The following is a 20,423-nucleotide window of genomic DNA, read 5'->3' on the forward strand; positions in this document are numbered from 1 at the left end:
TTAAAGCTTAAGGTTATTATGTTAAATGATCTACTTGTAGTGGCACCCTAAGTGGACACCAGCGTCCACAACTTCTACAGGACAGTGCAGTGTGATTAAGCACTAGATTTCTAGGGGAGGGAAAAAAAACCCCCACCAGCAGTCACTTATTCAATTGAAAAGCTTATCACCTGCACTTCCAAAGCAACAGGCTACAGGAATATTGAATGCAAAGCAAGCCAGATCCATCTGGAATACTGTGTATTCTCAGCTGAAAGTTTATAAAACCATATTATTTCTTTTCATATTATAAAGGATTAACGGCATTTGGATGCACAGAAACTCTCTTTAGAGTGATGACTTCTCCAAGTCATGAAGTAAAATGTCTTCCTAAAATGTAGCAGTCATAGCACTTCCTCTAAGTGGGGAAAAAAACCCCATAACCAGATGAGGATGAAGCAATACCAAGCTTTTTTCCTAGACATAACAAAACCCTGAGAACACAAGATGTTAGTGCTATCAGAATCAAAATCCAAAGAGACACAAAATAGTTCATCTTTCCCCCTGTAAAGCTGCTTTTGAGTCAAGATCTGCTCTTTTCCTCAGCCAAGCATGAAACCTCTCTTCAGTTTAAGACTGTTTTCCAAATACTGAGTGAAGTAGAAATCAAGTGCACACACTGGAACACGTGTAAAATCTTCCTGGTAACCAAAAAACAACACAACACATAGTACTAGACTGGGTAGAACGCTCTAAGTGATTTAGTTCTGACGAAAAGACTCAGCTTATTGCTAGGAAATCAAGTGTTTGGAGCCCAAATTGACTGATGACATTCCAATCAAATGCAAGTTCGAAGAAAAAGAGTATTTTTTTATTGTATTAAAAAAAGAAAAGCTGGAGAAGGAAATGGGGACAGAAATGAAAATCCATTCAGGGAGCCAATGGCATAGCTTGTCACCACACAGTCTGAACATGCCAGTTGCAGATACTCAGAACAAGCAAGTCCAAATAGCACATTCCCTGAGAGAGAGGAGGGAGTCTCTTTCCCTTTTAACAGGCTAAAGCAAGACGTTCTCAATGTATTTCAAGGTAAGGCCCAGCTAGCAGTGGGCAGATTTTCTCACAGATGAAGCAAGGCAAAGGATCTTCCTTTCAGTCTCGTGCTCTTGAGCCCCCTTCTTCAACTCTTCTTCTGGTGGCAGGAAGGCAAAGCATGTTCTGTCTCTGTGAGCCTGTGCCCTCCTTGTCTACAGTAACAGCAGGCACCTGTGATTCCTCTCCAAAGACATTTATACACTGAGATCAGTTGAGTAGTGCATTATGAAAGCATAAGCTGCAGTGGACACGATTTAGAATCAGTTATTTTTTTGCCCACCATGACAAAATAGGAACAGCAATTCCTTATTTTATAGAAATTCTCTTAAAGTAGCAGTTGCTCCAAACATCTGTCAAGTTTTTATATCCCAGGAGAACAGATGCAGCCAAAAGAATGTTGTTTTAAAATGATTACTCTGAACTTCACAAGCAGGCAGGGGCAGCTCCCGATTTAATGAAGCACACACACAGCAGCTCCCAGTTTAATTAAGGATACACAGCACCACTTAGTGGTGAAAGCAGTCACCACTGACGTGGATGAGAAGTAGCAACACCAGCCTTTTTCCTCACACCCCCCAAACATGAACCAAGCCTGGTCTGCCTCTCCTCGCTGGCCAAACACTATTACAGTGTCTTTACTACAAGAAAGTGTATCTACCAAGCAAAAGATGCCCAAGAGAGCTGAACCTCAAGGCCAGTAGAGCCAAAGGCTACTGAGTATCAAACACATGCATCCCCTTTGAAAAGCTTTTCAGAATTATCCAAGTTTCTGGTGACACAGCCTCAAGCAGTGTTTAATCAAATGATCCAGCTTAATTTTGCCTGAACTCCAAAGAACAGCAATCTGTTGGTTCATGATTCATGTTTTGTATAGACTTGGGTCATAAACAAATGCAACAGATGTAGAAAAACTAAAGACTGACTTTCCACTCCATCGACCAGTTATAAAACCTAACTTGTGTACTTACAGAACAAACACAGTAACTAACAAAAAGAAAGCCTTTTATTCAGGACAGATTAGTGCGTCCTTACAAGAAAGTCATGATTTCAACTTACAAAGTCAGCATTATCATTAGTAATGCACCTTTCCTGAAGAGGAAATCCTTGTCTTTCATCAAATATCAACTGCAAGAGTGCATAAACAAAATAAACAACCAACAAACCCACCCATATCCCAAAAGCTCTATTTATAGTCTATATATACATATAATATGTCTTCATAGATGACAACTGTATCAATTTATACTTCAGGTCCTTCTCCTCCAGGAACCAGCTATAAAAGAATAAGACAATTGTGTGTTAGTGGCATAGATTTGAGTTTTACAAACTCGTATGTGACAGTTCTTGCTTTAGAAGATTTTAGCACATGGAGACTTCATGGTAGACCACAAAAGTGTGGTTAGATTTGATACTATCTTCCTCTGCCAACAGAGGAGGTCAGTTACTGCCAGAGAAGCACATGCCAAAAAGAATCTCCAAAATGCAAAGAATGTTTAACAAGACATAAAGGAGTTACTAGATAAGACATGTTTTGGGTTTTGTCTTTGTTATTCACTTCAAGGAGATTATTTTATCTAGAAACACTACAGCTTGTTTTCAAAAGGCAAAGAACATGTTTCCTTTCATGAAGGATTTCTCCAATTGCTGATTCTTCCCCAGACTGTCGCTATACTGGGAAGTTGCTTTCCTCTTTCTGACTTCTATTGCTAAGCACAGCCCAAAACCTAACAGAGCCTGAACCCTTCTACAGACAGCAGAGAGTAAGTCAGCATAGCGTTTTCCTGTGAAGAAAGCAAAGAACTTTTAGAATAACTCATACATTCCTTAAGAATCACTTTAAGATTCTTTAAGAATCACTGATACATTCTTAATAGTTAGCTGACCACTAAAGACAAAGAGCTTGGCTGCTTTTGGGATCAAAGAAAAAGTCTAAAAGCATAGTCTTCCTGATGTGGGAAGAACCGTGCCCCAAAAGAGACACGAGATCTAATACAGAAACCTATCCATGTCTCGCTGAAAATGTGCACTCTAAGAATCTCCAGCTTCTGTTTCAAGGGCAGTATCCCACCAGCTGAAGTGGATGGTAGTAGTTTTATCCCATACAAGAAGTCCAAATGTGCACTATCCCTTCAGGATGCAGAACAATAACCAAAGCAGAAAAAGGCTTAGAAATGAAGTCCACCTGCTGAGACACACAGTGAGGAGATGCAAGGTAGGCAAGACAGCAAAATGGAGATTATTAATCATTCACACAGAGCCAACTTGAGTCTACATCAGCCTTCCTCTTCTCTTCCTACAAAATTAGGAATGCCCTTATGTACAAAGTCCAGACTTTGTAGCCATTGATGCAGACAAGCAAAAAACTACTGTGGGTCTGCTTCTGTAGTATTTAGGAAGTTGCAGAATTCAGCTTAAGAATGCATAATCATAATATCTAATCACTGTTTCAGTACTGATCTACACACATCAGCACATGATAAACAAAACCCATAGTGCTTTCCATTTGGCATCATCCAAGACCTCCATGTGTTTTTTCAGAGCATGTAAAGGTGCATACAGCTCTCTGAGCATCAGGTGGATAATCATCACCAAGTGACTCCACAAGCCTGTAAGCATCCAAACTGCTGCAAACACATTTATGTATATAATAATGGATAAAAGAGATATATTCCACCTACATACTTAGGCAGGCAAACACTCGGAGGAGTTTAAAGCCACTGTATGAACCAGCCTCCAGAGCGGGTAACAAAACCAGTGATTCTTTGCACACCTCAAGACCAGAAAAACATCCACCTAAGTAAAATTAGGGTCATGCTCTTCTCATTATTATTCTTTTTAAACTGTAACAGGAACCAAGTAAGGCAATAATATCACTTTTCCAGCATCACTCATGCACAAATATGCCCTGGAAGGTATTTGAAAGTACCTCATGCAATGGAACTTTCTGGAAAGCTCAGCTTAAAGTAACTTAATTACTGACAGATTCACAGGTACAGAAAATAAATGCATGCAGCCTCTTAACCACGATGACTTACCATTGTTATGTTATTTCCATTTAACAAAATCTGGTCTAGTTTTGTGATTCTTCTGCCCTCAGGTGTAATCTCACTGAAGCAACATTAGAAAAAGAACATAAGAACACGTAACCAGGGACAATGCTTCAAGTTTTGATTACAGAACTGACACACATCTCTGCATTAAAATGACAATTGTTGGAATTAACAAAGACATCAGCCACACCACAGTGTAACTGACCACCTGGGTAAAGAAAGCTACCTGGCACCTAAAAAGTTCCATTGTACTTTTCTGCTCAGTACAGAAAGACACGGATTCACCCTGTAAATCTCGGCAATTTCTTGAATACCACCAATAGTCAAAATAGGTTTCCAATATAAACATGGCCCAACAAAGTAATAAATACTCATCTTGAAGTCTGCCAGCTTTTTAAATCTTTGCTTAGACCTTAAGGAAATGTAAAAGCAAACAAACTACCGGAAAGTTCAACACACAACCCACTCAAAATCAAGGCTCCAAAATAGGAACCTGATTACAAGTATAAATCATGCAACAGCTACTCTATGACATGGCTGTCATATAGATCACCACCTATAGTTTAAGTTGAAGGTATAAACTATTCAGCTGGCAAGTACTCAAAAAATATAAGAACATTTTGCATATAGATTTTATACAATATTTTTTCCCTCAAGAAACCAGACACTAAATAGCAAGAAAAGGCAGAAATAATACTTACAATTCCGTAACATCTTCTAACACCATATCTGAATATCCAGTTTCAAGGAAAATAAGGCCCAGAGTTTTAAAATCAAAATACTTCAAAGTTATTTTCACTTTTACTGAACTGTGATTCTGTCTGTAAAATAAAAACTCCAGAATAATACAACTGATCCATAGAAAAAGTTTCTATCCAGTGAACTCAAACCTCTCAAAAGCAATACATGAAATGAGCTGAAACATAAAAGTGTTCAGCATAAACATCTCCATCAAAGGATACTGACAAAGTCATCAAATCCTAGAAGTGTTCCAACAATTTCTTTATCACTCTTCATCACAATATGAATGCGGGAACCTATGCATTTGTCCACAAGCTCTGTAAATAAAAACAAACAAGAAAGTTGAAAGGTACAAGAGACTGTTTTACAGAACAATACATTTTTTGAACGAAAACCCTGACATTGCACGGGGTGGAAATATATTTTAAAAGTTGCACATGTACCGCTACTACACAACCAAGTTTCTGAGGCTGGAATTCTGCAGGAAGACGTTCCCTTCAGTGAGAACACTTTAATGTCATAGAATGTGTTGGAAGGGACGTTAAAGCTCATCCAGTTCCAACCCCCTGCCACGGGCAGGGACACCTTCCACCAGAGCAGGTTGCTCCAAGCCCCTGTGTCCAACCTGGCCTTGAACACTGCCAGGGATGGGGCAGCCACAGCTTCTCTGGGAAAAGTCTGTGCCAGCGCCTCAGCACCCTCACAGGGAAGAGCTTCTGCCTCAGAGCTCATCTCAATCTCCCCTCTGGCAGGTCAAAGCCATTCCCCTTGGCCTGTCCCTACAGGCCCTTGTAAAATCCCTCTCCAGGTTTCTCGTAGACCTCCCTTTAGGTATTTAATTTAAATCACCGAACAAAACCTAAACCCAACTTTATCAGTAAAAGAAACTGGTTAAAGACACTGCAACTTCTCCCGAAGGACATTCAGCTATAAGCAGTGAGCTGCAATATGTACACACGGAAAATACAAACGCATGGCAAAGGATGTTGCTCCCAGCCCCTGTGTCCAACCTGCCCCTGAGCACTGCCGGGGTGCGCAGGGCATTACCGCTCACCGGCCGAGCACCAGCGCTCGGCCCCAGCCGCTCTCCGCTCCGCACCCCCAGACCCCCGCCGGGCTCCTCATTTACCTCAGGCGCCTCCCAACCTCGCCTACCCCATTCAAGCTTCCCGCCAAGCGCCGGCGCCGCTCGCACCGCCCACAAACGGGCTCTCCTCTCCCTTCCCTTCCCCTTCCCTTCCCGCCGGTCCCCGCCGGTCCCCGCCGGTGCCGCCGTCCCCCGCCCCGCCGCACCCCGGGAGCGCCGCCGGTTACCGAGCGGCAGCAGCTGAGACGGGTTGGTGGCCGCGTTGGCCGCCATGTTGGACCCCGGCCTGAGCGCTGCAGACGGGAAGGGCGGCGCGGCAGCCCCGATGAGCAGACGGCAGAGCAGTCGCTCCGCCGTTCTCCTCTCAGTGGCGGGACAGCAGTTATGTCCGACCCAAACCCCTCTTCTTGTCGTGGGGAGTGAAGGTGGAAGGACTTAAGCGCTCTATGTCATAGCTGTTTTTATTTCCCCACCCAGATTTGCTCATTAGTTCACAAGTAGGCTGCAGCAAGAAGGATTTTTGGAAGCCCTTTTGGGTATACACATGGCCTGGAGCAAAAATACACTGGCTGTTCAAACATACTTTGCTTGCTTAATACTGCAGCAGTGAACAACCTGCTCTAGTGGAAGGTGTCCCTGCCTGTGGCAGGGGATTGAAACTAGATGAGCTTTAATGTTCCTTCCAACCCAAACCAGTCTATGATTAGATAAAACTGGTATTTCAACACCTAAGAGTCATCACACACTTTGTGACAGGCTGCCTCTGGAAGAATCAAGCCCAAATAAATTCCATCCTCTGCCTTGGAGGGCATGAACCTTTCAGAGGATGTAGAGCTGCTGGCTGCAGGGCAGCTCGCTCGGTTCTTGAGTGTGGTTAGTTCCCAGGCAACTCCGAATGGTCACAAAGTCAAATCCAACCTCTGGCATCAGCAGATGCCGTGGGGCTCCACACAGGATCACTTCACAGTGGCCAGGGCAATGTGAGGCCACACTTGCCTCATAGCGAGGGTGCAGGGCTGTGTCTCTCCCTGGAGTAGAGGGTGTACAAGGTGCTAGTTGGGGTAGTTGTAATGATGATGTAAGTTGGCACAGGCAGAATGAAATGCAAAGAGTAAGTTTATTTTCGTTATCTCGCCAAACGGAGGATCCCCTGAGCAGCACCTGGGCAGAGGCACGTAAAGCAGGGACACAGGCATCGTGGAGCTTGATCCGTGCTAGAGGATCACCAACACTGCTGTTTTCCCTCTTAATAATCAGAGATTCATGCAGGCCTCATTTACCACTGTGCTTTGATCTTCTCCATAACAGAGCAGGAATTTCAAGTGTGTCCGATCGGATGCCTCCAAGCCTATCATAGGCCTGTGTTACCTAAACACAGATGCTCTACTTGTCAAGCACACAAACAACAATTAATATGATATATGTATTTTTCTACAGCCCAGCTGCAACATATTTGTTGATGTACAAAAATTCTGATCCGCCTTTCAGCAAAGTGGATTCAGGTCCATTCTGTCAATTCCAGGAATGGATGAGATAGTCCTTGGGCAGTCTGGGTCAGAGGAAGAGAAGGGCTTGGAAAATCTTGGCTAGGAAGGCTTACAAAATGAGTTTTCCAAGAAGTAAGCCTTGTTTTGGTGGGTTGGTTTTGAGCTGGTAAGTTCATGGGTTCTGTTTGCAGACAGACATCTGCAGAAGACAACTACATGGGCACAGGGAGAAGACCAGTGAGGGGGTGGAAAACAGTCTCTTGAAAGTGTCAGTCTTCTCTTTTTGCTTGCCATGTCTGCTCACAGAGTTTCCTTTAACCACTGCATTACATGCAGTGTGACACGGAGACTGTCAGGAAGTGAAAAATAAGAAGGAAAAACTAACCACTTAATCTAAAAGGCAGTGTTGGCACCAGAACAAGTGGACACAAGAACTCCTTGTTACTGTTATGAAGTGCAGAATGACTAATGACTTGATGGATGGATGGGGCTTTGAGCAACCTGGTCTAATGGAAGGTGTCCCTGACGGTGGCACAGGGGGTAGTGGAGCTGGATGAGCCTTAAGGTCCCTTCTGACCCAAACCATTCCATGCTTCTATGAATTACAATCACTAGGGTAAGGTACAGTAGGTGGTGGTTCTTAAGTAAAATATTACCTCTGAGTAACAGAAGAACTGTAGGGCTGAGTTTTCATTGCTGTTTGTTAGCTATGCACCAAGAAAGAAAAGTCCTTTAGGAAATTCCTGACTGAGACTTCTCCAAGAGCTTCTGTTTCATAGCGGCTCTCACTTTCCTTTCTTTCTCATAAATACATGCAGTGTGAGCTGTGAAAAAACCAAACAAAACACAGATCATATCAACCAGTTTGTTTTCCTACAATAGGTCGATGTTGTCAATCCAACGTTTTTACTGCCTTAGCAGGAAAGAAAATTTCAAGCCGAAAATAAATTACCTAATAATCTGTTTAGGGAAGCAATAAGCCATAATTATCCAGCAGGATCATATAGAGATGTCTCGGTAATGCAAAATCCATAGCAGGAAGAGTGATGCCACACTGCGCTTTCCTCAATGAACTGAGTATGAGCTATAAACACTCCCATGCATCTTTGGGGGGGATATCTCATTACTGCAGGAGATAATGGCCAATACTTCATACCCTTTTCCTTTTTTAAGTGATACTAAACAGTAAGTTACAGACTAAAACAAGAAATCATTCACTTGCCAGAGCTGGATTGTTCTTTGTAGCTTATCCTGTGTTCCTTGCAGTGTATTTTTTTCTATAATGGCACTTCTGTTGGAGCTGAGGAACCATATGTAGTTAGAGGCTTTGTGGTTACAATCTGAGCCTCTGGGTACTGTGCCCGTGTTGAGATTTTCTTTAAGCACTATTCTTTTACAGTTCTTTCAGAAATAATCTCTTCCTCCAATTTCCACCCCAGAATCTTAATAATTAAGAGTCCAGTCTCTACGAAATGCTGTTGATTTATATAAGCAGAATTGAATCATAACAAAGGTTAAAGAGGGAGGATGGCCTGAGTGCACTATGATTTTAAATCACACTAAATTTTTCCTGTGCTCTTGGGCAGGCTTTTGAACTGTCTTTCTAGGGTAGGGAGTCATAGAATGAGTTGGAAGGGACCTTAAAAATCATATCGTTCCAACCCCCTGCCATGGGCAGGGATCATAATACACATTTAGCAGCAGAGCAGTGCTAACATTAGAAGCTTTTACTTAACATGAGCCAGCAGTGTTGCTAGCAGCTCAGAAAGCCAACAACATCCTGGGCTGCATCAAAAGAAGCGTGACCAGCAGGTCGAAGGAGGTGATCCTGCCCCTCTACTCTGCTCTTGTGAGACCTCACTTGGAGTACTGTGTGCAGTTCTGGTGTCCTCAGTATAAGAAGGACATCGAGCTGTTGGAGCAAGTCCAGAGGAGGCCATGAGGATGATCAGGGGCTGGAGCACCACTCGTATGAAGACAGGCTGAGAAAGTTGGGGCTGTTCAGCCTGGAGAAGAGAAGCTGCATGGAGACCTCATAGCAGCTTCCAGTGTCTGAAGGGGGCCTATAAGGATGCTGGAGAGGGACTCTTCCTTAGGGACTGTAGTGGTAGGACAAGGGGTAATGGCTTCAAACTTAAACAGGAGAAGTTTAGATTAGATATAAGGAAGAAGTTCTTTGCAGTGAGGGTGGTGAAGCACTGGAATGGGTTGCCCGAGGAAGTTGTGGATGCTCCATCCCTGACAGTGTTCAAGGCCAGGTTGGACACAGCCTTGGGCGACATGGTTTAGTGTGAGGTGTCCCTGCCCATGGCAGGGGATTGGTACTAGATGATCTTCAGGTCCTTTCCAACCCAAACTATTCTATGATTCTGTGATTTTTCTCATTTTCAGCAATCACTCTGACAAACCTGGATGGAAACCCTCCAGGGCTCCCTTCTGTGCTGCCATTAACCTGCACGGCTGGAAGGATGCAGCCCGAGGATGTGCTGTCCTCTGCGCTTCGAGCGGGCTTTGAGGGGAGATCTGCTCACAGAAGCAGCAGACCACCACAGAGAGGCGGCACCGTGGTGGGACCAGGACTGGCGACGACTCCAGTGCCCAGCTTTCCCGGCCGCAGGATAACACTCAGCCGCATTCCCTGACAGTGCTTTCGATGGGGCGAGCTTTCCTCAAGGGCTCCCAGCGCAGGAGGAGCGGAGCAGTGCCGCTCCCCGCCCGGCCGAGGGCACCTCCTGAGGGGACGAGCCGAAGCGAAACCCCGCCTTGGCAACGCGGCGGAGGGAGGGAGGGACGTGCTGCCGGTGGCGGCCGGGCGCTGCGGAAGCGCTGGCGGCCGGGGCCGCGTCCCTGTCGGACCCTGGGCGGCAGGAGGCGGAGCGAGAGCCCGTGCAGGGCGGCATCCTCCGGAGCGGCCATCGCCGGGGCTCCATGGAGAACCGGGGCCCGGTGCTGCACATCGTGGTGGTGGGCTTCCACCACAAGAAGGGCTGCCAGGTGAGGAGGCGCCGCTACCCATCGCGCTTCCTCCCTGCCTCGCTCTGCCCTCAGCCCGCGGCGGGGCGGCCCGGCTGCGGCCCGCGGGGAAAGCCGGAGCCGCTGCGGGAGGGGCGCGTCCGACGGGGCCGGGGGAGAAGGAGGCGGCTTCGCTTTACCTCAGGGCGGGCTGGAGCCGGCGAGGCGCCGCCGAGCGCGGTAGGGCCGCGGCCTCCCCGGGGCCGGGCTGGGCCGGGGGTTCCTTCAGCCGTGGGGCCGTGACTCAGCCCGCCCCGGGCGGTGGTTAATGTTTGCTGGGCTGCGTACGTGACTGCGCCCGGTGCTGCTCCCGTCGGGCGAGTTCGCGGTGTCCAGGGTGAGAGTTAAGAGGGAAACAGATTTGTGACCTGCCTCCCCTTCCTGCCGGGCAGCTTGTGCACACACAGCCTGGTGGCCCCAAGGGACAAGTGCACCCGTGATTTAAGTTTTGAGTGTCTGCTCCGTTCTCTCCTAAGTGTTTGGCTGCTTCCTGTGGCCTGTAAGGTAGAATAAGCTTATATTGTGTATTCCATAGATATTTTATACTCGACTTATTTTAACCCTTGGAACAAGAGAGGCTGTTGCCCAGACACAGTTGCTTTGCTGAGACAAGAGTGATGTTGCACCTGCAGTGAGCCTTTGTCCATGGAGCATCCTTAGTGTCTACAAAAAATTGCCAAAACAATAACAAACACCGTGGTTGTTGTTATACAAGAATAGGTCTGACACGAACACATTTCATGCAAGGTAGCAAAGAGTTAAATTAATCTTTGTTAACGCTTCAGGAAACAAAACAAGCATAGCATAGTAATGTGTTAAACCACTCCTACCAACAGAGGCTGAAGCAGAAGTGCAAGAACTCATTGTAGGTGTTCTTCCATCTCTTTTTCGGAAAGATCTGCAAGGTTTTGGAGTGCATCATTTCTCCTCAGGGTGTTTATGGCCTGTTCACATGTGGATGTTCGCAGGATCTTCCTGTGAAGTAATTAGATCATCTAGGCTGTAAGGTTTGCGGTATTTATCAGTCATTTTGTTGTCAAAGACTGTGAGGAGATGAGTGTTAGTTGGGTATCTGTAGGAGGAAGGGCACGCTGTTGACCTCTTGGAAAAGACATAGGTTGGAGACAAAAGCAGACGTGGCTTTTGTTGCTTCTAGTCATCTTTTGGGGCATGTATTTTTTTCCTTGCAGTGTTATGGAGTGTTGATGCAATGAAAAAACCGTACACAACCCCCCCCCCACCTATACATTAGTAGCAGTGAATTTTATCTTGCTGCCAGTAAAATGTTTGTAGAAGTATGTTTTCAGGTGGTGTCAAAAATGGGGTCGGAATACCTCTGAACCAAATCCTTCTTTAAGTTTCTTAAGAAATGAACCGGAGAAGTTGGAGAGAAAGGGAAGGCAGTTGGGGAAGGGGATAAGGTACCTGTGTCACAGGGAGAAGAACTGCAGGCATAGAAGGTCAGTTGGTAGAACCACGAACAGCCAGGCTTCCTAAGGGAAATCTAACCAGAAATCTAATTTTGAATGTATTCTACTTCTGACTTAGCAGATTTGTTACTGAACTATAGTTTCCTATAAGAACTGGAGGCAGGGAGCTGCACAGCTATAGCCTAATGAGTTTGACATCAGTAGCACGTGAGTGTCTGGAGAATTGATGAAGGAAAGAATTAATTAACAACATGAAACGAAGTAGACTGAGTCCTGCGGGCATTCACTGAAGATAGATCATGCCTGACTGACCTGCATCTTTTGCAAGAACAAATGATTTACTTTCTCTAGAAGAAAGAGAGAATCTTGAATCTGCCTGCAACTTGCTAACAGATCACACAGCACTGAGAAAAACCTTTTTTTCTAAGGTGGAGATAATGGGGAATTAGCACAGGAGCTCGTACCTGAGTGAGGAATAGTATGAAAGTGAGGAATCAGTGTTACAAAGCAAGACTGGAATGTTGTGGAAGAGCCAGATGATAAGGAATGCTGGAATGGTACAGATGGGGTGCGTTACAAAGGCATGCAATAGGAGTGAATAATAACAGTATAGGCTTGGGAATTAACATGAGGACATCTGTGGAAGAGCAAAGGCAGACCATGTATGATCAAGGACAAGTCCCGAAGTGGCATGTTTTGGGGGTGAGAGTGGCAGTAAATGTAGTCCTATAATGTAATAGTATTTTTATTGATGCATAAAAATTCTGATCCACCTTTCAGAAGAATGGATTTGGATTCTCTCTGTCACTTCCAGGAACGGATGAGATAGTCCTTGGGCAGTCTGTTTTCGAGGAGAACACAGAAGAGCTTGGCTAAGTAGGCTAACAAAATGGATTTTGAGGCATTCGACTGTCTTCATCTGAAGACTGTTAAGCTGCCTCTGTGAATATGGGAACATTCTTCCCTTTTCCTGTCCTACCTCTTCAAAGCTGGAAGATAGAGGCAGTTGTGTGTTGGCCTGAAATGGAGAACTGAGATGACCAAAAAGCAAACCTTGTTTTGGGTTAGTTTTGAGGTGATTAGTTGACAGGATCTGTTTGCTGAGTGGACATCAGCAGAAGACAACTACAGGGGCACAGGGAGACTAGTAGGGGAGGTGGAAAAGCGTCTCTTGGAAGTGGCAGCCTAGGACTTCTCTTTTTGATTGTCATGTGTGATAATGGCCTTTGAAGTATTCATTGAACCACTGCATTAAATGGAATTGTATTCCAGGAGACTGTTGGAGAGTAAAAAATAAGGAGGAAAAAACAACCATTTAATCTAAAGGCAATGTTGGCACAAGAACAAGTGGATATGAACCGTTTGTGGACACGCTGCAGATGGCAAGCGAGAAACCGCTGAGTGCAGAAAAGCAAAGCTCCAAAGCAACTTTCAAATGGCAGCAATTCAGGGTGAATTTGGGGAGCTAAAGTTGGAGAGATCATACAGCTAACCAGCCTGTTGTAATAGGAGTTTACCTGGTTTGCCTGAGAAGGCTCCTTTCGGGTTCTATGTTTCCATCTTTCTTTTCTCAAAGAGTCTTCCTAGTGAATGCATGTGGAGTTAGATATTTGGATGGATTTCTTGATGCTTGGTGTTTTTCATTAGCTGACTTTTCCTCTGAAGCCGTAGTATGGAAGGAGGGTGATAGAAATATATATGTGGTGTAAAGCTGATTTGTACAGAGGTGTGTAGCTTGAAACTGAGCTCCGACATTATGGATTCTCTGTCTGGGATTGCTGTTGGTAATGGACGTAATTGGATTCTTACACATTCTGTGTTGTTCTGGCTTGAGGCTGGTGTCTGAAGTGTACAGGTCTTCCTTTGATTATCTTTCAGTATAAGAATCGTTTATAGAGAAAAACTTTTATGTGCAGTTTGGAAATGTGCAGGAACGTACTTTTCTTGCATAGACCTGAAAAACAATCCACATGCATTTGTTTACAGATGAGAAGGAGAGTCAGGGAATTGCTTTGTCTCCTTCCAAGGCCCCACTGTTGGGCTGTGGGTCTTTTTGCTGGGTGAAGTAGAATTATGTAGGCTTGGCTTTGTTTAGGGTTAGGAGATGTCTAAGGAATGAGCAAGTTCAGTCTGCTCTTTTTATCAATTCTTGAGAACTGCCCACGTTTCCAGGTCTCCTGTGCCCTCGACTGTAACACTTGCTTCCAAGAGGGAAATTCTGAGGTCGCTCTCTTCAGAGGATTCTACAGGCAGCCTTTCTGGAGGCATCTGGCTTTGCTTTTGTTAAGGGGAACACTTCCAGCTTGCTCCTGTTTGTTTGCTCTTGTTCTCCTAAGACTATTTTACTGGAGAATTACTTTTTTTCACTTCTTGGTCTTTGTCAACCTAGTAGTTGCTGGGATTGTTCGATGTGCTTGATGCGCTTCATGTAAGTGAAGTATATGTTTTGTCTTCAAAGTCCTTGTCTCTCTGTTTTGGGGAGCACAGTAGGCAGGTATTAAGCAATAGGTAATCTCCTCTAGGGATTAAATGAGATGTTGTTAAAAGGAGCAACAGAAACACAAAATAACTTGGAAAGGAACTAGGGTAAAATCAAGCTGAAGGGCTTTGTCCTGGTTCTGTTGTCAATAACCTTTAAACGTTAGCTCAATTCCTTCTGTTTTCTTCCCTGTTTGTAATAATATTATTTAAGCACTTCAAAGGACCATTATGAGCAGGAAATCTCTTGATGAAGTTAATCCTAGCATAGGTTGAGTATCAAAGGTTACCCTGTTGTGGGTTTGCTTACGTTCAACAGGTTGAAACTTTGAAAGAAGCTTTTAGCTTTTATTAGAAAGGCTACTCAAATTAGCATGGGATGCTATTACTTTCCCAGGAAAAAGAGGATTCACTGGACCATTTGACAGCTCCCTGCCGGCATGCATGTGCTCCTTCCCATTGGGAACTGGGGCGTGCAGCAGAGCTGGGGAAAGGATGTGCATCTGAGTCTTGTGTGTGACGAGGTGTGGGTGCTGTCCTGGGGGACAGGAAATGCCTCCAGGCCCTGTAGCTGGGTGTATCCATTAAGAGCCAGTGGGTGCAGCAGCTGGTGGGGTGAAAGATGGGCTGCTGCTGACCCCAGTCTATACTATTTGCTGTGTTGAGCTGACGTCAGTTAGGAGTAGAGCTGAGGATTGCCCTCTCTTGTTTCATTAAGGAAACTACCCTCTGTGGTACCTTATATCTTCTTAAGAGTTCATCCTTTATGAATTCAAGCTTAGTTTCTGTAAGACCATAAGGTTTTGCCTTGAGGGCAGAATTCCCTAGCAAGTCCCCTAGGCTGGACTGGTTGCAATAGCATTATGTTCCACTCTGGGAGGAGTGTGTGTGTGCGCTTGTTCTCATTTACTTTCTTTGAGGAGACTGATGAAAGTTCCAAGGCACAGGATCTATGTCTGACTTGAACTGCATGACTATGAAAATAAAGTGTTAAGTAATTGGAAAGAGTGTCTAAATGCATCCTAGCATGACTTTGACAGCAAATACAGAGGTTTCAGTGTTTCAGATTATTTTATATTTTAAAGGCCTAAAAGTCAAAACTTTGCTAACCTGGTCAGGGTTTTCAAAGCCAACTTGAATGGTTACATTGTGCATGTGCAGCAGCACAAATGGTGCCTTACAACTTGTCTAAGTGGCAGCTCTATAGCTTTAGCGATAGAGGAACATGAGGCAGTGCCAGTTTCAGGAACTGGAAAGATAGAAAAGACTATGTCCTACCTCTTCGTAATACATGGTCTTCTTTCACTGTTACTCTGGATGTATGTAATGGATTTCTAAATATATTGATATAAATATGTATCATACATATTCTACATCTACATGTTTATATAAATATGCATGTGTATTATACATAGTTATTACATAGACATAAATATATAATGTAAATTTAAAAATCTGTTGTTCGATGTCATATTATTGCATAGGCATTATTGTTATATGAACGGGCTCTTCAGCTTGTAGATCCTGACCTGATGGTTCTGTCAATGGGGAAAGCCTGTCATTTAAATCGGATTAAATTGTGATTGAAATAATAAATTGTCCTCTGTGCTGAAAGAGCAACAATGTTCTTGGATTTCCAGTTGGCTGCATGCTGCAGTTGTTACGGTGATTCAGATAAAATCACCACTATGCTGCTTTTCTCTGCATCTGGCTATGCCAGGACTAATACATCAAGAAAATTTCTTTTAAAAATCCATACTTTGTGTGAGGAACAAATACTGACTTATACAAAAGGAGGGGTCAAGGTTTAGGTGTAATTTTAATCTATTGGGGGGGGGGTTTGATCAGTGTTGCTCGATACTCAACATCCTTCTACTTTTCTTTCTTAAATGAGAGAGGAAGAGCTGGTATCCTGCAAATGAAATGTGTTGAAATGATTCATGAAGGGGAAAGTTTTCCTGAATGGGAATGTAATAAGTGGGTTTTGCCGATCACTTTTTCTTCCTTCGGACAATTCTTCTACCTGTTTGTGCAGTACGAGCAATGGGAGAGATCATCAAAGCAATTGTTCAGAGAATGGAGTGGGTTCGCTCCCTGTAGATTAGATTTTGCAGTTTACTGAAGGCGTCCTTAGTCTTTAACATAATACTGTCATTCTAAATATTTTCAGGGTTTTTTTATAGAGATTTGAGGTTAAATCCTCTCTTCGTTTAACTGATGGGAAACCTTACTTGGGTCCACATGTTTTTTCATTTCTAGTCTGAAGAGAAATCTTCCCAAACACCCGTCTTAAAGAGGAGACATGATATTGTGACTGCTGAGTAAGAGGGGTTAGCTCGTAAGTGGAGTAGTAAGTGGATTGTAGATGGAGGAGGGAGGATGGGGAGTTTATACTGCATTGCCAGCACATTTTAAATCATCACTGTTTAGTGCTCACTGAGGATGTTGCCGTGGTTGCCAACACATAACACTTTTCACAGGTAAGGGAAACAACCTTACCTGAGAATGAAGCTTGCCAAAAATTAATGCCAACTTCCTGTACAATGTCTGAATGTAATAGCTTAGGTGGACATGTATATATATATTGGCAATTCCTCTTTTATCAATGCCGTTTAACTTCTCTTCTGATTGTGTACTTGTAATTTAGAAGACAATATCAATGCGTTGGGGTTTCTTTAAAGAAAAACCAGCATGTTTGTTCCTAAATATAGGAGGCGAAATACATTTTTCCCTGCCTGCACTCGTCTTTTTTACTGTGAGTTGATAAATGGCAGGTAAATTCCTTCTGACTGGGAAGTCTCTTTAAGGGGAGGGGGTTTTTAACTTGTATTTCAGTTTTATTTGGCAATCCACAGAGGTTGCAATACTCTGTGCAGAGCGCAGTTATTTATTTCTCCACTAAATCGCAGCACAATATTCTATATCGATTTTAGTTCTGAAATCCATCAAGAGCTATGTGCTTGCAGAACAAGACAAGGTGAACAGGCAGAAAGCATTGCCATCAAACCCCTTTGACAGGCATAACCAATATTTCCAGCAGTAATGAAGATCCCCAACACTGGGAAGAGTGGAAGAACTGAGTGGAGATTCTAGTCCATGTGTTATGTAGCTTATTCTGTCGTCTCTGAAGAGTCCAGCTTTGCATTTGAATTTCATTTTGTCAAGTCTTCTTTAATTCACATGAGGAGACAAAAAACTGCTCTGGCAGTCTGCTCTGAACTTGCACGTATTTCTTTGTTCCCGTTGACTAATGAGCTTTATTAAAAGACTTCATTTCTCATATTTGTAGGCGTTTTTTGTAATGCATCTGTGTATTAATGACAAACAGGGAAACTGAAGTGCATGCTTACGCATGCACATTGTCCTGGTTTCAGGATATATGTACGTATATATGTAAGGATTTACATAAATCCATTGTATTTAAATAAAAAATTAGCTCCTCTTTCTTCATTCTGTGAAGAGGGTGAAAGAAGAGCTCTGAGACAGGTCTCTTCTGTAGTCCCATCCCATCCCCCTGTCAGTTCGTCTTGGGTTTAAAGTGGAAGGTGAGAAATCAAATAGCTTTAAGTTGCTTTGATTAGGGACACTGTACATTGTGCACACGCAGGCTGAGAGGAGGATTTGACTGAGGCTCCAGCTGTTCTGCAAGTCAGAAGTGATAGGACTGAGATTCTCTCTACCCTGTTATTATCACTTCTGTGTATGTGCACTGTGCCAAGCTTTTCAAGAGCTGTGGGGTTTGGTTTTTTCAGTATGTTTTGGTGGTGGGGTTCTTTTTTAGGCTTACTCAATGTTCTTATCCTTTGGGTTTGAAATAATGTTTTTTATTATGCAAAGGATTTGTAACAGCAGTCGATGCAAGTCTGCAAATGGAGCTGTAGAAATCTAGCGGGGAGCAGTTATGGTGAGTTTCATCTGCATTCATTCAGTCATCTGCAAGTTAGAAGTGTGAGCGAGCTCTCTTCAGGAGGCGATGGAAAGAAACAGATCAGATGAATCATCCTGTGCAGGTGTCTGTTTTCTCTGACTGCAGAATGCTTTAGGAAAAGGAAAGCTGTCTTGGAGATGGTGCTTTTTGACATGTAGTCAGCTGACATGAATCCCACCTGCACTGACTACTCGTAAAGAAGTTTGATTTAAAGAGTTCCCAGTGATTTCATTTCAAAGAGTTAAGTCAGAGGAGGGGTGGAAGGAAGTTCCTCAGGGCATTGCATGCTCTCCTTGCTGTTGGATTATCCCTGTTCTTTTTCCTGCTTCTTTGTTACTTCCACGCTTTCAGCCTCCATGGTATGAGGCGGTGCTTCTACAAGCAGTGATCTATTACACTACACAAATGTGATTCCTCCTTAGAAACAAGGGTACTTCCTACACGGACCCTCTTGGGGAGGGGAAGGAATAGTATGTCAGAACATAAATCAGGTCTGTCATAAAGTAGATCTCTAAAATAGACTATTTTAGGCTTAAACAATCTTAATTCTGCTTTATCTGAGTTTTGTGATATTCTCTCACTTATACACACAGATGCATACAGAAATCTCTATAGTAGAACGCGCTTTTGAAGGAAGCAGACTAATACAGAACAAGGTTGTCATTAGTGTCTAATGTCTGCTCAGTTTGTTGAATTTGGAACAGTCAGAGCCTGCAGAAATCCCTGTTGCTGGGAGTATCAGATAGCAGCTGAGGTGCTGACAGCATATTGTGAGCTGGAACAAAGTAGTTCCTCAGCAAATTTCACGCTGTCAAAAGAACAGAGGGGCCAGATCTCTCAGCTTTATTCTAGGCTTTAAAAACAGTATCCTTAGTGAATACATGCTTCTCATATAGTTTGAGTTGCCCTGCCCTTTTTTCCATTAGTATGTCTTCTAATTCATTGTTTTGGTTGGAATGCAAAATAAAATTGGAATTCTGTAAATGCTTGGAAGCAGCTTGATGTCTTAGATCCTTACTCACAGTATTTTACTGTGAGGAATGATGCTTTGAAGGTGTTCACTGAACTCTAAGGGACCCACAGTCTCCTGTATTTGATGGAAAGAATCTCCTGCTGTGGGTCATGCAGTGAAATAAAATGCCTCATTCAGAAGGTTAGTGGAGATGCTTCTTGACTATCTATGTTGTAAAACTTAGGAACTGTGCTTTATTTATTGCTAAGGTTACTCCTCCTGCAAGAATCTAGTAGTAAGTTTTCCACCAGCCAGTTTGAATCTGGACAGCATCAAACTGTATAATCCTTTTGTGTATTGCAGATATTTACATGAAGCTTCTGACATTTTCATTTTCTTATATCTGTGATTTGAAAAGGATAGCAAGAAGTTCTCTGGATTTTATATGTGCAGTTCCTCTGCCTCTTGGATGGATGCTAATTCCAGTATTTGTTTCTCCTTTGGAAGTCAGATGCTCTTCTGTTCTGCTCAGCATAAATAGCAGACTGAGGATTCTTGGTAACTAACTGCAAGTCAGGGTCTGGATTCCCTCCCCTTTCCCCTGCCAGAATTAGTCCTTTTTCTATTGCATGTTTTGTTGGTTTGGGTTTTTTTCCTCCCCCTTTCCCTAATTATTTTAGTGGGTTAGTTACCTTTTGCTCAGGACTTTGGTCTTTCACCAGACCTTTATTTTTTGTGGGTATTTTCAAGATCTCATTTATAATATAAGGAATAAGAAAACTTGATACACCAAGTAACAAGGCTGACTTCTTGTGGCGTTTTCTTGTCCTTTGTGCTTTTTTAAGTTGGCAGCAGTTGCAGAAAGAGTGACACCGTGTGTTAAGGTGAAGAATGTCACTTTTCTTGATTTAGTTGCTATTTCGTCTTCAGTACTCTCATCCTTTACAATGTTTTTCTTTTATCATCTGTCAAACGTTAAGATTTTCTGTATGCTTGCTTTGCCATGCTTTTTTATTTTCCATGTATACATATTACAGCTCAATATTTATAGCTGGATGTCCTTCGGGAGAAGTTGCAGTGTCTTTAACCAGTTTCTTTTACTGATAAAGTTGGGTTTAGATTTTGTTCGATAATTAAAGAGATTAAATACCTAAAGGGGCTCCAGGAAACCTGGAGAGGGGCTT

General features: G+C 43.4%; 2 protein-coding genes across 4 annotated transcripts in view; one reads left to right on the forward strand and one right to left on the reverse strand.

Moving 5' to 3' along the window:
* Positions 1-2,059: 2,059 nt before the first annotated feature.
* On the reverse strand, positions 2,060-6,282 carry LSM5 (LSM5 homolog, U6 small nuclear RNA and mRNA degradation associated). Of its 2 annotated transcripts, none has more exons than XM_030480393.1 (5): positions 6,180-6,282; positions 5,087-5,182; positions 4,826-4,853; positions 4,110-4,182; positions 2,060-2,347 (listed from the first exon to the last, which is right to left on the reverse strand). In XM_030480393.1, exons 1-5 carry the CDS (start codon positions 6,223-6,225, stop codon positions 2,315-2,317), a joined length of 276 nt encoding a protein of 91 aa, XP_030336253.1. In that variant the 5' UTR covers positions 6,226-6,282; the 3' UTR covers positions 2,060-2,314. The 2 variants fall into 2 exon arrangements, with proteins under 2 accessions (XP_030336253.1, XP_030336243.1); XM_030480383.1 differs by having other exon boundaries at positions 6,159-6,261.
* A 3,935-nt stretch (positions 6,283-10,217) lies between these two features.
* The window catches only part of AVL9 (AVL9 cell migration associated), a 35,776-nt gene continuing 25,570 nt past the window's right edge, over positions 10,218-20,423 (forward strand). For both annotated transcript variants that reach the window (XM_030480341.1, XM_030480350.1), the window contains exon 1: positions 10,218-10,433. In XM_030480341.1, the coding sequence (XP_030336201.1) occupies positions 10,368-10,433 (66 nt within the window). In that variant the 5' untranslated portion in view covers positions 10,218-10,367. The remainder of the gene's footprint in view (positions 10,434-20,423) is intronic.

The sequence above is a fragment of the Strigops habroptila genome, chromosome 1, assembly GCF_004027225.2.
Source record: "Strigops habroptila isolate Jane chromosome 1, bStrHab1.2.pri, whole genome shotgun sequence".
Lineage (NCBI taxonomy): Eukaryota > Metazoa > Chordata > Aves > Psittaciformes > Psittacidae > Strigops > Strigops habroptila.